This window comes from Bombina bombina, chromosome 4 (genome assembly GCF_027579735.1).
Source record: "Bombina bombina isolate aBomBom1 chromosome 4, aBomBom1.pri, whole genome shotgun sequence".
Lineage (NCBI taxonomy): Eukaryota > Metazoa > Chordata > Amphibia > Anura > Bombinatoridae > Bombina > Bombina bombina.
This window is the reverse complement of record NC_069502.1, coordinates 454,101,530-454,121,610: the sequence shown is the minus strand read 5'-3', so window position 1 is coordinate 454,121,610 and position 20,081 is coordinate 454,101,530. Positions and strand designations below refer to the sequence as shown.

The window sequence follows — 20,081 nt, the reverse complement described above, 5'->3', positions numbered from 1 at the left end:
TACAATGGGTATTTATTTCATTTTCTGGTAACCTGTTGTATAGAAGGATCTCAGTGGAAAAAAACAGTTTTCTGTATGCTGGTACAGTATGTGTCTTCCTGAACTTGCTGAAAAATTGTGGAAGATCTTTTTACCCTAAAGTTTGATGTGAGAGAGTCTTGTTGTATATGTGAGCGGGTTATGGCATGACTGTGCAGTTAATTCTATTGATACTATACTACAGTATTGCTTCCTTTATTCAGTCCTGTATGTTTTCATGCCCTCTTGGTGTATTTATCTTGGGGGACAATGCAATAAATTGGTGAAACTGCTGCGGAAGGAAAGTATTGTTCACTAATGTTGATTAGATTCTGTATTACTATAGAGTTTACTGTGTCTGAAATTCTATTATATTTAATGGCCATTTAAACAGACTGAATCACAAAATAACTTTTTTGGTTTTCATATCCTTTTTATGGTCCTGCATAATATATTTCATAATGTGATGCATCCTTATTAGTATCCAGCATGGTGGGCTAGAGTTAGCACCCACATATTAAGTTGCTATGGTGAGGCATTTGGGCTTATTTCTTGGTGGCGTATTTACTTATCGTTGTGGTAATGTAGAGCCCAAAGCGATTTCATAATTGCAAGGTCGATAATATTAGATATTGTAGTGTCTTTTTATTTTATGTGATGTTGCTCCTTCACGTAAGTCATTAGTTTGGTTTGCTGTTTTTAGTATTCACTATAAAGGCTTCCTTAACTTTATTATCCCTACTTATTTGTAAACTTATGACGTAATAAAAATGCATTAAAGGGACATGATGTTTTTTTTTTTTTTTAGCTCATTCAAAAGATTGACTAAAATAAGTCTTCTTCATAACATCTTACGTATTGCCTTTTTTAATTAGTTTTTAAGAAATCTTGTGTAGGAATCCCCTTTGTTTCCAAATCCCCCAGTGTGACTCATTATATGAGTCCTATTAGGAGGATCTACCTGTGTAGGAATATGGCGCTGGGTATCCATTATGAGAATGCACAGTCCTTTCATTGACGTAGCCGCTGATGTCATTGCTTCCCTGCTTCAGTGTTGAGAGAGCGTTTGTGACTGCTTCAAATAACCTTAGCGTAAAATACTATTAATCATTCCTTTTTTTACAGCATGTGCACTATATCTAATTATAATTTTATGCAAAATTCAAAACATTGATAGGACGGTTTATTTAGCTGTTAGACAGCCCTTTTTTTTAAGTAAAGTCATCACTAAAATAAAGCTATTCATTTTAAACTATACAGAAGAATTGTTTGGAGCTATAAGTAAGTTTATTTTAATGCATTAAACTTTATACAGTGTATTATAATCTTTTAACCTCTATAGAATAACACATAACAAACCCACCTACCAATATATCCATCTACCTATCCATTGAAGACATGTATTCCTACAATACAAATAATACCCACATTGTAGTGTTGACATGTAGGGGTTAATATTAATGATTTCCTTTCTAAAATACATTAAATTTGCTAGTAACTTCTGTATAACATATGGAGCCCAGTTTTGCATAATGTCTCTGTACACTAGGCGTCTGCCTGCGGCCAGTGCATTCCTTGAGCAAAAAGGATATGAATGTCAGTCCACATAATCTTTTATCCCTGGACAAAATAAATTATAGATAATCTCTGTCCTGTTTCAAGTCACATTTGTGCTGAAATTGCACCGCTTCAGATGTCTCCTCATGATATTGGCTATGCATCAGCGACTTTAAATTACTGTAGAAATTGGTTAGGCTGTGCCAAGGGCAGCTGTTTTTATAGATACTATGATGTTTTATTTAGCTCAGAGCACCCCCATGCTGTCAGTGCTTTATTTAGGTACTGATAGATGCCACCTATTATTCTTCCTTCTCTCCCATGACTATCACATTCTGTTTCAGTTCATTTTGTGGAAGTATAAGGCATCCTGAATAATTGTGCTGCATTTCAGCATATTATGTTATATCTTTTGCCCAAAAGATGTAATAGCTGATTGTGAAATTCTAATTAAAAGAAATGCTGTCATTTAGTAGAGCATACTAAACACTTGTCCTTTGTTAAATATGTGGTCAGCCACAGCAAAGAGTGTCAGCGCATGACTAAAGTCCACGCTTAGCTGAATGACATTGCAACTCCTGAGTCAGACAGAGCCAGTGAACCAGTTAGGACCTGCATAGACTAACTGACATGCATAACCTCAAAGGGGATACATATATAGTTTGTAAGGGATATAACTAGTATTTAAAATGCAAATTATTTAAAGCAAAATTTGTTAATGTCCTTTTAAAAAAAACACATGCTGAAGTATTAATAAATGTATAATAAACAGCCATCTTCTCATCTAGATCCTTGTACTGCCTCAGATGGGGCCTTCTACTGAACGTGGTCTGCTTTTAGGTGGTGCAGGTTAGAGTAGAGTGGCAGCAGGAAAGTGCATGATTTCACTACCTTCTGTGACCCAATGCTATATTATTGGACACTGCACTTTAGGTTCAAATAGCTTGGGAGTATTTATTACTTTAGAATTTTAAGGTACAGGCCCCGGAACCAGCACGCAATGTGATCAACAAGTAACAGTCTGCAGCATTAGCAATTTCCCCCTTGTTTTCTTCATTTTTCCCCACTCTAAACTTGTAAGCTAGTAATGAAGCTTTTATTAGACCTTGAAAATGGAACAGACTTGCGAAACATTATGGATAATTCCTCCCCTTTTCATCTTAGATGCCTTGCAGATAGTTTCCCTGGCTTTCTTTGAGGTGGTGAAGCTCATTAATAGGCTTTAAAACAGCAAATTACTTTATACAAAAACAATGTTCTTTACTGTGCTTCTATTACACTTTAACCTCTCCCCATTCCCTTTCTACTATTTCCTATCATGCATTTAAAGGACCAGTCAACACAGTAGATTTGCACAATCAACAAATGCAGGATAACAAGACAATGCAATAGCACTTAGTCTGAACTTCAAATGAGTAGTAGATTTTTGTTCTGACAATTTTAAAAGTTATGTCTTTTTCCAGTCCCCCTGTACCATGTGACAGCCATCAGCCAATCACAAATGCATACACGTACCATGTGACAGCCATCAGCCATTCAGAAATGCATATACACTTATTCTTGCACATGCTCAGTAGGAGCTGGTGACTCAAAAAGTTTAAATATAAAAAGACTGTGCACATTTAGTTAATGGAAGTAAATTGGAAAGTTGTTTAAAATTGCATGCTCTCTCTGAATAATGAAAGTATAATATTATTGAGTGTCCCTTTAAGTGATGCAGTTTTCATTCCCTTAGCTGGAGGATGGAGGTCACATCTGGGGATCATATCTGTCTTCCTTCTGTGTGTATTAAATGCAAAACTGTTAATATATGCACTTCTGTTGAGCTGTGTAACACTTGTTTAAAGCGAGGTGGGACTATTGCAGGTCCTCAGATGAGGTCTCGCTGTCTGATTTCTCAGAACACCTTGCTGCATGCTGCTAGAGAAGATACTAGAGCACCTTGCCCTTTAAGGTAGACTGCAGAATAATAATGTGGCTGTACTAAGCATAAAGCTGCCTTTTCATGGCAACATTACTTGAGTGTGGCCGTGCTATCCTAATTCCTTTAAAGGGCCACTAAACCCAACATCTTTCTTTCATGATTCAGATAGAGAATAGAAATTTAAACAACATTACAATTTACTTCCATTATTTATTTTGCTTCATTTTTTTAAATATCCTTAGTTATCCTTAGAAAAAGCAATGCACATGGTGAGCCAATCACACGATGCTTCTATGTGCAGCAACCAATCAGCAACTAGTGAGCATATCTAGATATGCTTTTCATCAAAGAATATCAAGAGAATAAAACAAATTAGATAATATAAGTAAATTAGAAAGATGTTTAAAATTGCATTCTCTTTCTAAATCATAAAAGAAAAAATGTGGGTGGCATGTCCCTTTAAGTAAGCAGCTGAGCCATCCTGTTCATGGCAGCATAACTTTTGTGCACTCATTCTATTCTAATTACTTCCTATCAATAATGTGGCTTTCAAAAGAATAGTCTGGCTGCACTAAAGTTATGCTACCATGAAAAGGACAGCACAACTATGCTATCCTTTTAACATCCCCATTATTGAAAGGAATTAAGATAGTGCAGCGCACTAGAGTACCTGGCCCCTGCTGCTCTCCTACTGTATTGCAATTCCCTTGGTGTAACTCCTCCTTCCTGGTGAAACAACCCTCAGCCTGCCCTTGTCAGGCATCCTCCTCCTACTCGGTACTATGGTGAGTAGTGAGTGGGCACGTGACTGATGACAGTTGCAGATTGCAGAATTTGAGCACTGTGTAGCTTGTGCTGCATCCATCTGGTTGCATTTATTGCACTGTCAGCGCAACACATTCCTATTGGTCACGGTTGGGTTTACTGATATAGTGCAGATTTTATTTACATTTTTATGTTCTGATTATTATATTTTAATTGCAATGCCACATGTACCATGTCAGATGTTGGTAAATTTAAATTATAACATGCTTCTCTGAAGATATATAATCCTTTTATGGATTTTTTTTAACCAATTGCGCTAGGGAAGGAAATGTCAATCCCCCCAAATGAGCAAGTGTTGAGGTTTGATTTTGCAACCTCTGAAGTGGCGAAGAGGAAAAAGAAGAGATTTCTGCTTCTTAAATATGTGGCAAAAGGCTTGCTTGTGCAACCCTGCTCCACATAGCCAAAAAAGCTGCCAACGCAACTTAATCAATTTAGCCCTCATGGATTGTTTTAAAGGCATTTTTACCTTTAAAACTGTGCATCTCATTAGAGGGACAATAAAATCAAAATTAAACGTAAGCAGATTGGATAGAGCATGACATTTTAAACAACTTTCCAATTTACTTCTATTATCAATTCTGCTTAGTCCAATTGGGATTCTTTGTTAAAGAGTAATCCTAGCTGAGATCAAGAGAACAAAACTAATTTGATAATAGTAGTACATTAGTAGTTGTTTAAAACTTTGTGCTCTACCTGAATGAATTTTCAGAATTCAGATAGAGCATACATTTAAACAACTTTCCAATTTACTTTTACGTTATATTTATCTCATTTGCTTTGTTCTTTGTTGAAAAGCATTCCTAAGTAGGCTTTGTAGCAGCAGTGCACTACTGCAAGCTATATGCTGATTGTGACTGTACATATATGCAACTTGTCATTGATCATTCAACAAAGGATAAAAAAGAACAAAGCAAATTTAATAATTTAAGTAAATTCAACCCGTAAATTATTTAATACAATACAATTTTAAACAACTTATTTATATTATCAAATTTGCTTAATTATCTTGGTTACCTTTGTTGAAGAAGCAGCAATGCACTACTGGGAACTAGTTGAACACATTGGGTGAGCCAATAACATGAAGCAGATATGTGCAGCCACCAATCAGCAGCTACTCAGCCTACCTAGGTTTCCTTTTCAACAAGGATACCGAGAGAACAACACAAATTAGATAATAGAAGTAAATTAGAAAGTTTTTTAAAATGGCATGTCCTATCAGAATCACAATAGAAAAAAAATGTGGGTTTCATATCCCTTTAAGCAATGTGGGTTTCATATCCCAATAAAATGCTCAGTAAAATAAACTTGTGATTACTATCCGTGCTGGAGAGAATCAGCCCCTGCTGAGCCAATGACAAACTGTTTGTAGCCAACAATCACAAGCCAGCTCCCAGTAGTTCATTACTGATGCCTAGCCTATCTAGGTATACTTTTCAACAAAAGCTGCCAAGAGAACAGATACATGTCTGAATTAAATACAGAATAATTTGCAAAGCATACAAAACAACCTTAGAACAAATCTAAATGGGCATTAAACACTGCTTGCTTTTGTGTAAAAATTGTGCTTTGTCCTATAGAGAGGTAGATAATAGAGTGTTCTGATACTGTTTTAGGTACACAGCTATATATTATAGAATAAATAAAGGAAACAAAGAAATGTACTTAATAAAATAAACTTTACTTTAGATTAAAATAACCCTACATCTGTGGACTCCTTTATAGCATTAGCCTCACCTTTAGATAGCTAGTTTTCATTTCAATATGCAGATTGAAGAACTGCAGTAGTTGGATAATAATGAAAACCGATCCTTCTCAAGGGATCTTTTTATTGATTCTCCATATGCATTTTTCCCCAGCACCTCTCTAAAGAAGCAGTCACAATAAATCTGTTTGCATTGCTAACCACCTTACTAACACACAAAGTTCTCATAGGATTAAATTATTTGAGCTAACTTTGCCTGCAATGTCTACTTTGTATGCAGTTGCACGTATTGTCCTGTATATCACAACACTTTTTTATTGCTTTTCAATGGGTCTAAAAATGGATAAACTGTTGTTTTTTTTCTGTGTTTTTTTTTAAATGCGTGTATGTATATGGGTGTGCTTATTTTGTGGCTAGTAGTAATATTTATCATGTTCTTTTACAGGCTTCTTCTATGCTGAGAGCATCTATAGCACCCACGTAAGTTTGCTCACATAAAGAAAACTCTATTCCGTATTTGAGATAATAGAAAATAAAAATGTTGCAAGCTAAATCCTTAAACCTGATACACAGAACCCACCTTTTCACACCATCTGCTTATCAATTTAATTTTTTCACATTCTAATGTTTTTTCTTTTATCATTAACCAAAGAAACACCTGTAAAACTAAGCTTCTTAGTCATTCCAGCAAAGAATTAAAATAACGCAAACATTGCTGTGGTAACTCATGTAAGCTTCCCTTCTGTTTATTATTGTATTAATTCATAGAACACATTATACTAGATATTGTCTCACTCTAGCAAGCATTCACCAACTGACACTCCATTGGGTCACCAGAATCAAAAGTCTGAGCTCTAACGATTTCAGATGTATTAAAGACTTCCCTCACATACAATCTTTTTCTGTTGATTCGCTTGGACAGAATAGATGGTTATCATCAATGTCAGTACTAATCTGCCTGTGTTCTATAGGGTGATGTCAGTCCTCACTTAAAGGGACAGTCTAGTATAAATTAAACTTTCATTATTCAGATAGGACTTGTAATTTTAATCAACTTTCCAATTTACTTGTATCATGAAATTTGCTTTTTTCTCTTGGTATTCTTAGTTTAAACTAAACATAGGTAGGCTCATATGCTAATTTCTAAGCCTTTGAGGGCTGCCTCTTATCATATGCTTTTAAAATCTCTTTTCAACACAAAGACTAAAAGTACACGTGGGCCATATAGATAACACTGTGTTCAGGCACAGGGGGTTATTTAAGAATTAGCACAAAACAATGCTAAATTGAAGACGATAGATAATAAACAGTCACAGTCATGTGATCAGGGGGCTGGAAGAAGGTTCCTAGATACAAGGTAATCACAGAGGTAAAAACCATATTAATATAACTGTGTTGGTTATGCAAAACTGGGGAATGTGTAATAAAGGGATTATCTATCTTTTAAAACAATAACAATTCTATGGTAGACTCTCCCTTTAAGTAAGTCTGTGTGCACAGTGTTTCCATGTTTGCTTCAACACTGGACTTGTGTCAGCAAGTCTGTGAACCTTGATGCATGATTTACTTTAGTGCCAAGATTTTTATTTGACCCTACGTCAACACTGACACAGTGTTTAGTTGGCAGCTACTTTGTGCTTGTTTAGTGTCCTGACCATTGCATGCAGTAGTCTAGTGAACCTTTTCCTCTTACATTGACACGTGAACCTGTGTTAACTGCTCTGACCTGTGCATTTAATAAACAGAACTGTAAACCTAAGTCACCTGCATTGACCTTTGTCTTGCCAGAGAACCCAATCTTCCCGGACTTATTTTCACCTAATAGCAACGTCCAATGCACCCGGTGGCTGTCATAAAACGTATATTAAAGGAAAAAACGACACTGAGGCTTACTTGTGTAGGCAAATATATATTGCAGTGAAAACACAGGCAAAATTCAGGTAACAGACAGGCATATGGTAGCAGGTCAAACGCGTTTCATATATGCTGTTTTACTTCATCAGTGACCATACTAAAACTCCCATAATGCTAAGCTATTTAAGGAGTACCTAAATCACTCCCCTTCTTATTCACCAATTACAATCTTAAGCATAATTATGGGCAGGTATAGGGAGACATGTGTGAAACAAAAAGAAGTGAAAACGTAATTCAAGCTATATATCCCTTGCTTTGAAAGTAACTAATAAGTCTATATTACTTAATAACAATTGATTTACCAAAAACTATTTGCTATACTAGAAAAATACATATGTTAATATATATATGATCCATAGTAAAACCTTTTTTATTTCTATAGTGATTTAACTAAGATCAACTTTAATGGGTGTCTACAAACAATTTGACATCCCATTCTGAGTTAAGACCTGCTGGCATCCAGCTGAAATATCCAGAATATTTCTCTTTTACTAAGAGTTAAGCCTCTATTTCCACCTCTAGGGTGTCTGGAAATCAGCTGGATACCCTGGAAAGTCAGCAGGGAACTGTCAGAATTGTGATCTTTCTTGAAATGCAACGAGACAGGAGTTGTTGATTCTGGATCCTCAATTGAACGCAAGTGTTCTAAAAACCTATCCTTTAAGGCCCCCTGCAGGTCAAGAGGTATATAACGTAACAAGAGTTGCACGTTATGTGTTCCTGTATCTTAAATTCTTTGTAATCCCTTCTTGTAATATGGGTTGTAGAGCTTTATCAGTATCCAGAATTGGAAGCGCTTTACGAATAATGTTACAAATAGTACCATATTCCTCACTGTATGTAGTTATAAATTTAGGCTGATTAAGCCTTTTATTGTCTTTGGCCTTCCTTGTTTGAAACAAGCTAGGCCTGGCAATATTGTGAACCTCATCTTTAGTTTTTTTCAGTGTATCTCTGCAATACCCTCTGTCGATTAATCTATTGGTTAATTCTTCAGAGTGTTTGTTGTAAACCTGTGTATTGGTGCAGTTCCTTTTGACTCTAATGTACTGGCTTTTAGGTATAGACTTGATGATATGTTTTGGGTGACATGATTGAGCATTCAATATGGTGTTTCCCGCTATATCTTTGCGGAATAATTCCACATCAATGCATGAGTCAGCCACATTAGACAAAAGTCTAATGTCCAAAAAGGACATTGAAGTTTTGCTCACTTCCATGGTAAATTTTAAATTAATTGTATAATCCTGAAGGTACTCCAAAAACTGTTCAACTAAATTTTCTGGACCCTTCCAGATCAGTAACATATCGTCGATAAATCGACCAAAAAAGTGGATATACTCCCTGAAGGGGTTTCCATCTGCATAGACGTGGTACAGCTCCCACCAACCCATATATAGGTTGGCATAGGAGGGGGCAAATTTAGCCCCCATAGCTGTCCCACGTCTCTGCAGATAGAAACCTCCCTCAAAAAGGAAAAAAATATGCTTTAACAGGTAGTCTACAGAATTTTTTATGAACTGTTTCAGAGACTCATCATAGTTAGAAAATGTATTAAGAAAAACTTCAATGGCCCTGATACCCTGATCATGTGGGATGCAAGTATATAAAGAAACCACATCTATGGTCACAAATGTGTATTCCTCCTTCCATTCAATATGTTCCATACGTGTGACAACATCAGTGGTATCTTTAATATAGCTCATCAGACTTAAGACTAATGGTTGTAAATATCCATCGATCATTTCAGAAAGTGGCTCATTCAAGGAACCAATTCCAGCCACAATAGGTCTTTCAGGTGGGTTATACCTGTCTTTATGGACCTTAGGTAAATAATGAAAAATGGCTATGACCGGATGTTCAGTGAATAAATAGTTAAAATTTGCCTCTGTTATCAGACCTTCATGCAATGCCCAATTAAGAATATTCTTCAATTCTGATTGATAGAAAAATATAGGGTTAAACTTCAACTTTTCATACACTGATTCATCCATAAGCTGTCTAAATGCTTCTTTTACATAATCCTTACGATCAAGGACAACCACTTTTCCACCTTTGTCAGAGTTACGAACAATCAACTCATTATTAGCAGCTAATTCTTTGATTGACAAATATTGCTCTTTAGACAAATTATCTCTTTTATGATCCCTGTGAGGACTATCTACACTAAGTCTCTTTAAAGCAATCTCTACTGTCTTTTGGAATACCTCTATGCACTAGATCTTGCATTTAAAGGATACAATTTAGATTTTCTCTTCAATCTGGTAATATCTTGTGTTTCCTTACCAACACATAAATGTAAATCTTTATTTTCTTCATTCAATGCAATTAGATCTAAAAGAGTTCAATCATCTGCAAAATCAAAACCAAGTTTAGTAGGTCTTGTTCTCTCCCCTCTTTCCACACCCTGACTCTCTGAGGTAGCTCCCAAGAAATGTTTCTTAAGGACAAGTGATCTCACAAACCTATTGAGATCAACTACAGTCTCAAATAAATTGAAGTGCGAAGTGGGAGAGAAACCAAGACCTAAAGATAGTACCTCTAACTGGGTTTGTGTTAGGTCGTAGGATGACAAATGTATAACATTAGTAACATCTAAGCATATTTCTGGAACGGAATGGCCCTCCTTCTCTGTGGATAACGCTTGGGCTTTGGTGTTAAAGTCTCTTGTTGTTGAACGTGCCCTTCCTGACCTTCCACGTCCCCCTCTGCATACTTTTTTCTTCTGACCCCTGGCTTCTGTGGGCCTCTCTCGTTTTTTGACTGTGAGGAGGATATGGTAGCTATAACGTCCTCTTGTATAGTTAAAGCAAATGAGGGTGTCCCCCCAGATGTTGCTATGTTCTCATTACTAACTTCCAAGTCATAGGAGTCATAGTCATATTCTGTATCAGTCTTTGCAAACCTCACTCTTTTATCTTGTTTTGACCTTTTATATCTCCTCCTGGTATCTGATACAGTCCACTTATATACCTTATTCAATTCATAATCTTGTTTATCACACAAGATTTTCTGTTTCTTAAAGTGCCACAGGTTGTTTCTAAATTCGGTTATAACTTTTTGCAACTTCTGATCATATTTATTAAAAACAGGATCATCACATAAAGGACGCATAAATGACTGCAACTTGGTTTTCTCACAACTCAATTCATGACCAATGTGTTTCTTATACTCTATAAGTAAATCAATTAATGCTAAAGAGCATTCTGATAATATTCTATTCCATTTTTCAATGAATGTTTGATCTGTTACTTGGAAGGAAGGAAACTTTCTTATGCGTAGCCCTCTTGGAATACGTTGGGCCTTATTTTCACCTACTAGTGATAACTTGCCACTAATCTTGACCTTGGGCTTGTACTGTAATATTGTCAGGTAGACATAAATAGCAAGTGAGCAAAGTCAGTATGGAAACTGCAGATGATGTTCCCACCCCAGAGAGGTGGTCTGTCTTCAGACCTATAAAACTAGCTGCAAGTTAAAAATCATATGCCACTGGCTCATAAGGAAGCTGTTTCTTTCATAAGGTAGTGATAGACCATAAGCCATTACTCCTGGGATTTAATTCTGTGCCACTAGGTGGAGGCAAAGACTCCCAAAACTCCAAGAGTACTTAATCCTTCCCACCTCTCTGATATGCTAGTCTTCTCTTTGCCTACCAGGAGGAAGATGAAGAATTGAGGTGCTCGAGATTTTTCATTGAGAAGGGTACTCAGATTGATTTGAGGCCCATTTCTTTCATGTAATTAGCAAGAGTCCATGAGCTAGTGACGTATGGGATATACATTCCTACCAGGAGGGGCAAAGTTTCCCAAACCTCAAAATGCCTATAAATACACCCCTCACCACACCCACAATTCAGTTTTTACAAACTTTGCCTCCGATGGAGGTGGTGAAGTAAGTTTGTGCTAGATTCTACGTTGATATGCGCTCCGCAGCAAGTTGGAGCCCGGTTTTCCTCTCAGCGTGCAGTGAATGTCAGAGGGATGTGAGGAGAGTATTGCCTATTTGAATGCAGTGATCTCCTTCTAAGGGGTCTATTTCATAGGTTCTCTGTTATCGGTCGTAGAGATTCATCTCTTACCTCCCTTTTCAGATCGACGATATACTCTTATATATACCATTACCTCTGCTGATTCTCGTTTCAGTACTGGTTTGGCTATCTGCTATATGTAGATGAGTGTCCTGGGGTAAGTAAGTCTTATTTTCTGTGACACTCCAAGCTATGGTTGGGCACTTTGTTTATAAAGTTCTAAATATATGTATTCAAACATTTATTTGCCTTGACTCAGAATGTTCAACTTTCCTTATTTTCAGACAGTCAGTTTCATATTTGGGATAATGCATTTTGATTTGACCATTTTTTCTTACCTTAAAATTTGACTTTTTCCCTGTGGGCTGTTAGGCTCGCGGGGGCTGAAAATGCTTCATTTTATTGCGTCATTCTTGGCGCGGACTTTTTTGGCGCAAAAATTCTATTTCTGTTTCCGGCGTCATACGTGTCGCCGGAAGTTGCGTCATTCTTTGACGTTATTTCGCGCCAAAAATGTCGGCGTTCCGGATGTGGCGTCATTTTTGGCGCCAAAAAGCATTTAGGCGCCAAATAATGTGGGCGTCTTATTTGGCGCGAAAAAATATGGGCGTCACTTTTGTCTCCACATTATTTAAGTCTCATTTTTTATTGCTTCTGGTTGCTAGAAGCTTGTTCTTTGGCATTCTTTCCCATTCCTGAAACTGTCATTTAAGGAATTTGATCAATTTTGCTTTATATGTTGTTTTTTCTCTTACATATTGCAAGATGTCTCACGTTGCATCTGAGCCAGAAGATACTACAGGAAAATCGCTGTCAAGTGCTGAATCTACCAAAGCTAAGTGTATCTGCTGTAAACTTTTGGTAGCTATTTCTCCAGCTGTTGTTTGTATTGATTGTCATGACAAACTTGTTAAAGCAGATAATATTTCCTTTAGTAAAGTACCATTGCCTGTTGCAGTTCCCTCAACATCTAAGGTGCAGAATGTTCCTGATAATATAAGAGATTTTGTTTCTGAATCCATAAAGAAGGCTATGTCTGTTATTTCTCCTTCTAGTAAACGTAAAAAATCTTTTAAAACTTCTCTCCCTACAGATGAATTTTTAAATGAACATCATCATTCTGATTCTGATGACTCCTCTGGTTCAGAGGATTCTGTCTCTGAGGTTGATGCTGATAAATCTTCATATTTATTTAAAATGGAATTTATTCGTTCTTTACTTAAAGAAGTTCTAATTGCTTTAGAAATAGAGGATTCTGGTCCTCTTGATACTAATTCTAAACGTTTAGATAAGGTATTTAAAGCTCCTGTGGTTATTCCAGAAGTTTTTCCTGTTCCTAATGCTATTTCTGCAGTAATTTCCAAAGAATGGGATAATTTGGGTAATTCATTTACTCCTTCTAAACGTTTTAAGCAATTATATCCTGTGCCGTCTGACAGATTAGAATTTTGGGACAAGATCCCTAAAGTTGATGGGGCTATTTCTACCCTTGCTAAACGTACTACTATTCCTACGTCAGATGGTACTTCGTTTAAGGATCCTCTAGATAGGAAAATTGAGTCCTTTCTAAGAAAAGCTTATCTGTGTTCAGGTAATCTTCTTAGACCTGCTATATCTTTGGCTGATGTTGCTGCAGCTTCAACTTTTTGGTTGGAAACTTTAGCGCAACAAGTAACACATCGTGATTCTCATGATATTATTATTCTTCTTCAGCATGCTAATAATTTTATCTGTGATGCCATTTTTGATATTATCAGAGTTGATGTCAGGTTTATGTCTCTAGCTATTTTAGCTAGAAGAGCTTTATGGCTTAAAACTTGGAATGCTGATATGGCTTCTAAATCAACTTTACTTTCCATTTCTTTCCAGGGTAACAAATTATTTGGTTCTCAGTTGGATTCCATTATTTCAACTGTTACTGGTGGGAAAGGAACTTTTTTACCACAGGATAAAAAATCTAAAGGTAAAAACAGGGCTAATAATCGTTTTCGTTCCTTTCGTTTCAACAAAGAACAAAAGCCTGATCCTTCATCCTCAGGAGCAGTTTCAGTTTGGAGACCATCTCCAGTCTGGAATAAATCCAAGCCAGCTAGAAAGGCAAAGCCTGCTTCTAAGTCCACATGAAGGTGCGGCCCTCATTCCAGCTCAGCTGGTAGGGGGCAGGTTACGTTTTTTCAAGGAAATTTGGATCAATTCTGTTCACAATCTTTGGATTCAGAGCATTGTTTCAGAAGGGTACAGAATTGGTTTCAAGTTGAGACCTCCTGCAAAGAGATTTTTTCTTTCCCGTGTCCCAGTAAATCCAGTAAAAGCTCAAGCATTTCTGAAATGTGTTTCAGATCTAGAGTTGACTGGAGTAATTATGCCAGTTCCAGTTCCGGAACAGGGGATGGGGTTTTATTCAAATCTCTTCATTGTACCAAAGAAGGAGAATTCTTTCAGACCAGTTCTGGATCTAAAAATATTGAATCGTTATGTAAGGATACCAACGTTCAAGATGGTAACTGTAAGGACTATCTTACCTTTTGTTCAGCAAGGGAATTATATGTCCACGATAGATTTACAGGATGCATATCTGCATATTCCGATTCATCCAGATCATTATCAGTTCCTGAGATTCTCGTTTCTGGACAAGCATTACCAATTTGTGGCTCTGCCGTTTGGCCTAGCTACAGCTCCAAGAATTTTTACAAAGGTTCTCGGTGCCCTGCTGTCTGTAATCAGAGAACAGGGTATTGTGGTATTTCCTTATTTGGACGATATCTTGGTACTTGCTCAGTCTTTACATTTAGCAGAATCTCATACGAATCGACTTGTGTTGTTTCTTCAAGATCATGGTTGGAGGATCAATTTACCAAAAAGTTCTTTGATTCCTCAGACAAGGGTAACCTTTCTGGGTTTCCAGATGGATTCAGTGTCCATGACTCTGTCTTTAACAGACAAGAGACGTCTAAAGTTGATTACAGCTTGTCGAAACCTTCAGTCACAATCATTCCCTTCGGTAGCCTTATGCATGGAAATTCTAGGTCTTATGACTGCTGCATCGGACGCGATCCCCTTTGCTCGTTTTCACATGCGACCTCTTCAGCTCTGTATGCTGAAGCAATGGTGCAAGGATTACACGAAGATATCTCAATTAATATCTTTAAAACCGATTGTTCGACACTCTCTAACATGGTGGACAGATCACCATCGTTTAATTCAGGGGGCTTCTTTTGTGCTTCCGACCTGGACTGTAATTTCGACAGATGCAAGTCTCACAGGTTGGGGAGCTGTGTGGGGATCTCTGACGGCACAAGGAGTTTGGGAATCTCAGGAGGTGAGATTACCGATCAATATTTTGGAACTCCGTGCAATTTTCAGAGCTCTTCAGTTTTGGCCTCTTCTGAAGAGAGAATCGTTCATTTGTTTTCAGACAGACAATGTCACAACTGTGGCATACATCAATCATCAAGGAGGGACTCACAGTCCTCTGGCTATGAAAGAAGTATCTCGAATCTTGGTTTGGGCGGAATCCAGCTCCTGTCTAATCTCTGCGGTTCATATCCCAGGTGTAGACAATTGGGAAGCGGATTATCTCAGTCGCCAAACGTTGCATCCGGGCGAATGGTCTCTTCACCCAGAGGTATTTCTTCAGATTGTTCAAATGTGGGAACTTCCAGAAATAGATCTGATGGCGTCCCATCTAAACAAGAAACTTCCCAGGTATCTGTCCAGATCCCGGGATCCTCAGGCGGAGGCAGTGGATGCATTATCACTTCCTTGGAAGTATCATCCTGCCTATATCTTTCCGCCTCTAGTTCTTCTTCCAAGAGTAATCTCCAAGATTCTGAAGGAATGCTCGTTTGTTCTGCTGGTAGCTCCGGCATGGCCTCACAGGTTTTGGTATGCGGATCTTGTCCGGATGGCCTCTTGCCAACCGTGGACTCTTCCGTTAAGACCAGACCTTCTGTCACAAGGCCCTTTTTTCCATCAGGATCTGAAATCCTTAAATTTAAAGGTATGGAGATTGAACGCTTGATTCTTGGTCAAAGAGGTTTCTCTGACTCCGTGATTAATACTATGTTACAGGCTCGTAAATCTGTATCTCGAGAGATATATTATAGAGTCTGGAAGACTTATATTTCTTGGTGTCTTTCTCATCATTTTTCTTGGCATTCTTTTAGAATACCGAGAATTTTACAGTTTCTTCAGGATGGTTTAGATAAGGGTTTGTCCGCAAGTTCTTTGAAAGGACAAATCTCTGCTCTTTCTGTTCTTTTTCACAGAAAGATTGCTATTCTTCCTGATATTCATTGTTTTGTACAAGCTTTGGTTCGTATAAAACCTGTCATTAAGTCAATTTCTCCTCCTTGGAGTTTGAATTTGGTTCTGGGAGCTCTTCAAGCTCCTCCGTTTGAACCTATGCATTCATTGGACATTAAATTACTTTCTTGGAAAGTTTTGTTCCTTTTGGCCATCTCTTCTGCTAGAAGAGTTTCTGAATTATCTGCTCTTTCTTGTGAGTCTCCTTTTCTGATTTTTCATCAGGATAAGGCGGTGTTGCGAACTTCTTTTGAATTTTTACCTAAAGTTGTGAATTCCAACAACATTAGTAGAGAAATTGTGGTTCCTTCATTATGTCCTAATCCTAAGAATTCTAAGGAGAAATCGTTGCATTCTTTGGATGTTGTTAGAGCTTTGAAATATTATGTTGAAGCTACGAAATCTTTCCGTAAGACTTCTAGTCTATTTGTTATCTTTTCCGGTTCTAGGAAAGGCCAGAAAGCTTCTGCCATTTCTTTGGCATCTTGGTTGAAATCTTTAATTCATCTTGCCTATGTTGAGTCGGGTAAAATTCCGCCTCAGAGAATTACAGCTCATTCTACTAGGTCAGTATCTACTTCCTGGGCGTTTAGGAATGAAGCTTCGGTTGACCAGATCTGCAAAGCAGCAACTTGGTCCTCTTTGCATACTTTTACTAAATTCTACCATTTTGATGTATTTTCTTCTTCTGAAGCAGTTTTTGGTAGAAAAGTACTTCAGGCAGCGGTTTCAGTTTGAATCTTCTGCTTATGTTTTTCGTTAAACTTTATTTTGGGTGTGGATTATTTTCAGCAGGAATTGGCTGTCTTTATTTTATCCCTCCCTCTCTAGTGACTCTTGTGTGGAAAGATCCACATCTTGGGTAGTCATTATCCCATACGTCACTAGCTCATGGACTCTTGCTAATTACATGAAAGAAAACATAATTTATGTAAGAACTTACCTGATAAATTCATTTCTTTCATATTAGCAAGAGTCCATGAGGCCCGCCCTTTTTTTGTGGTGGTTATGATTTTGTATAAAGCACAATTATTCCAATTCCTTATTTTATATGCTTTCGCACTTTTTTATCACCCCACTTCTTGGCTATTCGTTAAACTGAATTGTGGGTGTGGTGAGGGGTGTATTTATAGGCATTTTGAGGTTTGGGAAACTTTGCCCCTCCTGGTAGGAATGTATATCCCATACGTCACTAGCTCATGGACTCTTGCTAATATGAAAGAAATGAATTTATCAGGTAAGTTCTTACATAAATTATGTTTTTCCCCTTAGAGAGCTGCTACTGAATGACATAGAGAAGATTGGAGTATGGGGTAGTGACACACTATCAGTAAAGGATTTAGTCACAAGCCTATCACAGTTGTTGCAGGGACCGGTCCCTTTGCCTTCTTCTATTTGGTTTGTTAAAATATTATATATTTAAAGGGACAGTCTAATCAAAAATAATTTAATGATTCAGATAGGGCATGTCATTTCAAACAGCTTTCCAATTTACTTTTTTCATCAATTCTGCTTTGTTCTCTTGTATTCTTAGTTAAAAGCTAAACTTAGGTAGGTCATGTGCTAATTTCTTAGCCTTTGAAGGCTGCCTCTTATCTGAATGCATTTTGACAGTTTTTCACAACTAGAGGGCGTTAGTTCATTTGTGCCATATAAATAACATTGTACTCATGCACGTGGAGTTACCTAGGAGTCAGTACTGATTAGCTAAAATGCATGTCTGTCAAAAAAACTAAAATAAGGGGGCAGTCTGCAGATGCTTAGATACAAGGTAATCACAGAGGTAAAAAGTATATTAATATAACTGTTTGTTATGCAAAACTGGGAAATGGGTAATAAAGGGATTGGCTATCTTTTTAAACAATACAAATTCTGGTGTAAACTGCCCCTTTAAATCCTCTACTGTGACTTACACAGCACTGGATGGGCTCTCTACTGGAAGCAATTATTTCTGCAGCTGTGGGTAAGCACAGAAGAGTGGGTGCGTCTAAAGGTAAGTTAATTAATTTATGCACGTACATAGTCCAAAGACTATTAACATGTAAACCATATATGAGGTACATCATAGCAAGGGTACATTCTATTTTACATACAATACCACTTTTAGCTCTAATCTGATTTATTAAGCCTAGCAGTTTTTGGGAGACAGTTACTTGGGCTTATAGGACTCTCTTAGTATGTTATTTTAGTTTTATCTTTCAGCACTGTGTATTTCTACTACTTTTGCACACTCCCTGTTTTTGTTAGTGTGCACTACATACTTTTTATTCCTTCGTTCTGTATTTTAAGTATTTTCATTCTAGTGTTGCTTTTATAGCGATCTGTATTTCTCCAACATTGGTGTGTCCGGTCCACGGCGTCATCCTTACTTGTGGGATATTCTCTTCCCCAACAGGAAATGGCAAAGAGTCCCAGCAAAGCTGGTCACATGGTCCCTCCTAGGCTCCGCCCACCCCAGTCATTCTCTTTGCCGTTGCACAGGCAACATCTTTACGGAGATGGTTAAGAGTTTTTTGGTGTTTAAATGTAGTTTTTATTCTTCTATCAAGTGTTTGTTATTTTAAAATAGTGCTGGTATGTACTATTTACTCTGAAACAGAAAAGGATGAAGATTTCTGTTTGTAAGAGGAAGATGATTTTAGCAGACAGTAACTAAAATCGATTGCTGTTTCCACATAGGACTGTTGAGATGAAGTAACTTCAGTTGGGGGAAACAGTTAGCAGACTTTTCTGCTTAAGGTATGACTAGCCATATTTCTAACAAGACTGTGTAATGCTGGAAGGCTGTCATTTCCCCTCATGGGGACCGGTAAGCCATTTTCTTAGTCAAACAAACAGAATAAAGGGCTTATTATGGGCTAAAAAACTGGTAGACATTTTTATGGGCTAAATCGATTGCTTTATTTGTGCATATTATTCAGATTTAGGCTAACATTTGACATTTATAATCTTGGGGAACGCTTATAAAATGGCAGGCACTGTATTGGACACCTTTTTCAGTCAGGGGGCCTTTCTAGTTATAGACTGAGCCTCATTTTCGCGCCATTAATGCGCAGTTGTTTTTTAAGAGCAGGGTATGCAGATGCATGTGTGAGGATCTAAGAATCTCTGAAAAAGCTTTTAGAAGGCGTCATTTGGTATCGTATTCCCCTCAGGGCTTGGTTGGGTCTTAGCAAAGACTATAGCTGGGACTGTATAGGGGTTAAATTGAAAAACGGCTCCGGTTCCGTTATTTTAAGGGTTAAAGCTCTGAAATTTGGTGTGCAATACTTTTAAGGCTTTAAGACACTGTGGTGAAATTTTGGTAATTTTTGAACAATTCCTTCATACTTTTTCACATATTCAGTAATAAAGTGTTTTCTGTTTGAAATTTAAAGTGACAGTAACGGTTTTATTTTAAAACGTTTTTTGTGCTTTGTTGACAAGTTTAAGCCTGTTTAACATGTCTGTACCTTCAGATAAGCTATGTTCTATATGTATGAAAGCCAATGTGTCTCCCCATTTAAATGTATGTGATAATTGTGCCATAGCGTCCAAACAAAGTAAGGACAGTACTGCCACAGATAATGATATTGCCCAAGATGATTCCTCAAATGAGGGGAGTAAACATGATACTACATCATCTCCTACTGTGTCTACACCAGTTTTGCCCATGCAGGAGGCCCCTAGTACATCTAGTGCGCCAATACGTATTACCATGCAACAATTAACGGCTGTAATGGATAACTCCATAGCAAATCTTTTATCCAAAATGCCTACTTATCAGAGAAAGCGCGATTGCTCTGTTTTAAACACTGAAGAGC

The 20,081-nt window shown here is 37.4% G+C and overlaps 1 protein-coding gene across 3 annotated transcripts in view; it reads left to right on the top strand.

Annotated features, from left to right (window-relative positions):
* The window catches only part of ARMC9 (armadillo repeat containing 9), a 935,599-nt gene that overhangs the window by 477,239 nt on the left and 438,279 nt on the right, over window positions 1-20,081 (top strand). For all 3 annotated transcript variants that reach the window (XM_053710306.1, XM_053710304.1, XM_053710305.1), the window contains one exon: window positions 6,475-6,509. In XM_053710306.1, coding sequence (XP_053566281.1) covers window positions 6,475-6,509 — 35 coding nt within the window. The remainder of the gene's footprint in view (window positions 1-6,474; window positions 6,510-20,081) is intronic.